Here is a 3,812-nt window from a genome sequence, read left to right as displayed (position 1 = left end):
CTCTGCATCCGCACGCAGTAACCTCCCAGAGTTTTCGGCCAGCAAAACCCCTCTACAACCCGCAAACTCCAGACCCTCCACTTCGATTTCCTTTTGTCTTCTGTCCCACTTCAGTAATTTGCCCTGAATCAACCCCTTTCCCTTGTCCCCCAAGTCTCTGAGCTTCTCTCTCTTCATACCACCCTGGATCCCGCCCTCCCCAAGGGCTATCCTAACTCTGCGCTTCGTTCCAATCCGCCCCAGGCCAGCAGCCTTTAGATCATGCCTGGAGGTGAGTAGGGAGGTGGGTGGTAGGTAGAACAGTGGGATAACAGTAGGGTCAGGCCTCCGAGAATAAGGAATTGTAACAATGGAACCGATCTTTTCACAGCTCAGTTTGCCGAGAGTCCAGAGAAAGGGGAAGTGTGCATTACTGAAGCCCTTATCACTAAGAGGAACTTGACCTTCCCTGAGGATGAGGATCTGTCAGAGAGGATGTGAGTGCAGGGAGAGATAAGGGTGCTGGAATAGTATTGAAATCCCCAGGATGACCAGTCCCTTGAGCTGTACTGACTTGTCAGCTAATCTCTGTCACTCTCTTACTCCACACATTCAGTCAGTGGTAATGTCCAATTGATTTCCTCTCCTTCAGAATCATTCTATTTCTTTCCCACTCAGCTGCCTTAGATAAAGCTGTCATCACCTCTCAAACCCCTAATTAGTCTCCCATGACCCCAGTCCAGGCTCCTCCTACTGTTGCCACAGTGATCCTTTTAAACGAGAATTCTGATCAGTCCCTCCATGATATAATCTTCCAAAATAAAATCTAAACACCTTAGCATGAATTGACCTCTGCTGCCCATCCAGCCTTCTTTCTTGCCACTCTCTACAGGTGTGCAATTCCTCAAAGACCCCATGTTCTCACACCTCAGTGCCTTACTACTAAGAGTGGTCTGATGCTGGGGAGCGGAGGAGGGGGGGGCAGCCACACTCACATCCCCTGGGCGCTTGTTAGAAATGAAAAATCTCCGCCCCACCCCAGGCCTACTGAATGAGAATCTGCATTTTTTAACAAGACCCCCAGGGGATTTACGGGCACATTCAAGTTTGAGAAAGGCTGAATAAGCACATACCATTCCTTCTGTTTGAAATGCTTTCTCCTCACCCCCGTCTCACCTTCTTGGCTAATTCCTACGCATATGTCACTTAGCCATCCACTCCTCCTTAAAAATCGATTCCCCCCGCCCCCATCTTCCCTGCTCAGAGACCACAGAAGTGTCACTCTGTTACACCACCCCCCTGACTGCTCTCCCAGGTTCCACACGATTGCTGAACTACAGACTGTCCGCCTGGACCGGGAGGGGATCACCACTATCAAGAATCTAGAGGGCCTCCAGAACCTTCACAGCCTCTACCTGCAGGCGGTAACTTCTTGCCCTCTCTCCTTCCTCTCCACTTGCTTCCTGTGGACCAGGTCTGTTTGATCTGAAAGGAGCCAACCAGGTCGCCTTGCCCACTCCCTGGAGTTCAGGCAGGCAGACCTTCATTGAAACCGCTCCCAGTTGAAGCAGTCTCCTGGATGGAAAGACCAGTCCTCCCAAAAGAGATCTTGAGTGTGTTCTTGAATCCGTTTTTTTGTCAGACACGTCTCCTGCTCTAGTTCCTCTCCGTGTCTACCCTAGATCTCTCATGTTATATAGCTCAAGCTCTTTTTCTGTTTTGAAGAAGAGGAAGGAGCCAAGAAGATTCCTCTGTGTCCTTCAGAAACTTGAAGGCTGGGGGGCGGGGGTTGACCTTCAGCCTCCCCCAGATTGAATATATCCAGCTCCCTGAACCTTTCCCACAGAAACCATGCCAGTCAAAGTAAGATATGTTCGTTGCTCTCTGCATATATGCAAGCCCCCACCAAGACCCTCTCCATCTCCCCGAGTCCCCCTGGTTTCCTTCTCTGATTCCAGGTCACTCTTTGGTTGTGGGGTGAGCAGGGTATACGCTAATCACTTTTAGCCAGCCCCAAATTTACACCCTGAACCGTCCGCCTTGAGAAAGCAAGTCATCCCAAGGTTGTGACAGACAGCTCAGTGACGGGGTCATCAGCGTTCCCAGTTGCCAGATCTCCAGTTGCAAGAGTCAGCATGGTCCTGGGGTTGTGTCCCTTTAAAGGGTCCCTCACCCAGCTGACCTCAGGTTGGTTCCCCACCTTGGTTTCTTCCTGCAGAATAAGATCCAGCGAATTGAGAACCTGGCCTGTGTCCCCTCCTTACGGTATGGGGTGCCAGGGCTCAGGTGGGGGTGGGGTGGGGAACAAAGAAGGGGGAGGGTGAAGGGGAGGAAACCTGGGAACATCCCCAAAGAACTGGCTCAGATCTCGCCAAGCCTTGGCTTCTTGTCAGCCGAGGACCCAGCAAGCCTGGCTCTGTTTCCCTCACCCCAAAAGGCCATGTGTCCCCACTTGTCGTCCGGCTGCCTAGCCTGGGGCCGGAGCACCTCAGGCCCTCTCCTCTCCTGCAGCTGTTCTGTAATTCAGCTCTTTCTCTGAACCCCTCCCTCCCCCTGCAGCTTCCTGTCTCTGGCAGGAAACCGAATCCGGCAGGTGGAGAACCTCCGTGACCTCCCATACCTCCAGTTTCTGGACCTTTCGGAGAACTTGATAGCAAAACTGGAGCTGGGTAGGATGCCCTCATCCTGGCTCATGAAATAAGTCCCGTGCGGGGATGAAATAGGTCCTATGCGGGGCCCTCCCTCCTCCCTGCCCCATCTCCCTGTGCCTGCATTGACTGCACACCCTCCAGGGGTCGGGCTGTGCAGAGAGGCAGTGGCTTTGGGCTGGGAGGTGGGTATGAGAACCTCATTCCCCCACTTTGGTTCGGGCAGATGAATTCCCCCAGAGCATTCTCATCCTCAACCTGATTGGGAACAGCTGCACCAACCAGGATGGCTACAGGTGAGGGCAACTGAAGGTGAAAAGAAGGGTGACAGCTGAGCTCCTCCTACTAACTCCATGTGGGCCCCCTCTCAGCCTGCACATCTAGAGTCTGGCCCGTGGTCCCTTCTCCTCCCCCGCCCCAGCTCAAGTCGGCCCCTTTTTCCCTTTCACCCCCATCACGCCACAGAAAACCAGCCCTTAGCAATCTGGGGACTTCGTGCTCCTGAGCCACCATCCTACCCGGTGTGGGTGCTGGTGCTCTGTGCGCAGTGTCCCAGGCTCCACAAGCAGGGGTGCCCTCCAGCCTAGCCTCTGCCTGCTGCCCTGCAGGAAGCAGGTGACAGGAGCCCTGCCCCTGCTCATGGACCTGGACAGGCAGCCCGTGTCGGAGCGCTGGAACTCGGATGAGGAGGACAAAGCCTCGGATGAAGAGTTCCCAGAGCTGAGTGGCCCGTTCCGCGCAGAGCGAGGTGACCCTGCTTCCCAAGGCTTGCAGCCTCCCCAGAGCTCACTCCCGCCCTGGGGGGTCTGGGAAAGTACCCCCAGGCCCAGCTCAGCATCTGGGCCAGAGGACAGTACAGCCAGGGCCAGATGTCAGCCTGGGCACACAGGTGACACCCTACCCCCACCCCAGCCTCAGGCTCCTCCCTGTTGGGAATGGCAGTTTGCTCAGATTCCGCGCAGAGCGAGGTGACCCTGCTTCCCAAGGCTTGCAGCCTCCCCAGAGCTCACTCCCGCCCTGGGGGGGCTGGGAAAGTACCCCCAGGCCCAGCTCAGCATCTGGGCCAGAGGACAGTACAGCCAGGGCCAGATGTCAGCCTGGGCACACAGGTGACACCCTACCCCCACCCCAGCCTCAGGCTCCTCCCTCTTGGGAATGGCAGTTTGCTCAGATCAGCCAGAGACC

At 55.4% G+C, this 3,812-nt stretch overlaps 1 protein-coding gene across 1 annotated transcript in view; it reads left to right on the top strand.

The window, feature by feature from the left end:
* Nucleotides 1-6: 6 nt before the first annotated feature.
* LRRC46 (leucine rich repeat containing 46) overlaps nucleotides 7-3,812 on the top strand; it is a 6,753-nt gene continuing 2,947 nt past the window's right edge. Inside the window, exons 1-7 of the mRNA XM_006774267.2 lie at nucleotides 7-271; nucleotides 371-476; nucleotides 1,295-1,403; nucleotides 2,198-2,244; nucleotides 2,539-2,648; nucleotides 2,854-2,923; nucleotides 3,236-3,375. Of these exons, the coding sequence (XP_006774330.1) occupies nucleotides 262-271; nucleotides 371-476; nucleotides 1,295-1,403; nucleotides 2,198-2,244; nucleotides 2,539-2,648; nucleotides 2,854-2,923; nucleotides 3,236-3,375 (592 nt within the window). The 5' untranslated portion in view covers nucleotides 7-261. The remainder of the gene's footprint in view (nucleotides 272-370; nucleotides 477-1,294; nucleotides 1,404-2,197; nucleotides 2,245-2,538; nucleotides 2,649-2,853; nucleotides 2,924-3,235; nucleotides 3,376-3,812) is intronic.

Source organism: Myotis davidii, unplaced genomic scaffold, assembly GCF_000327345.1.
Source record: "Myotis davidii unplaced genomic scaffold, ASM32734v1 scaffold327, whole genome shotgun sequence".
Classification (NCBI taxonomy): Eukaryota; Metazoa; Chordata; class Mammalia; order Chiroptera; family Vespertilionidae; genus Myotis; species Myotis davidii.
The sequence above is the reverse complement of the archived record's forward strand: the minus strand, read 5'-3'. Positions and strand labels throughout refer to the sequence as shown.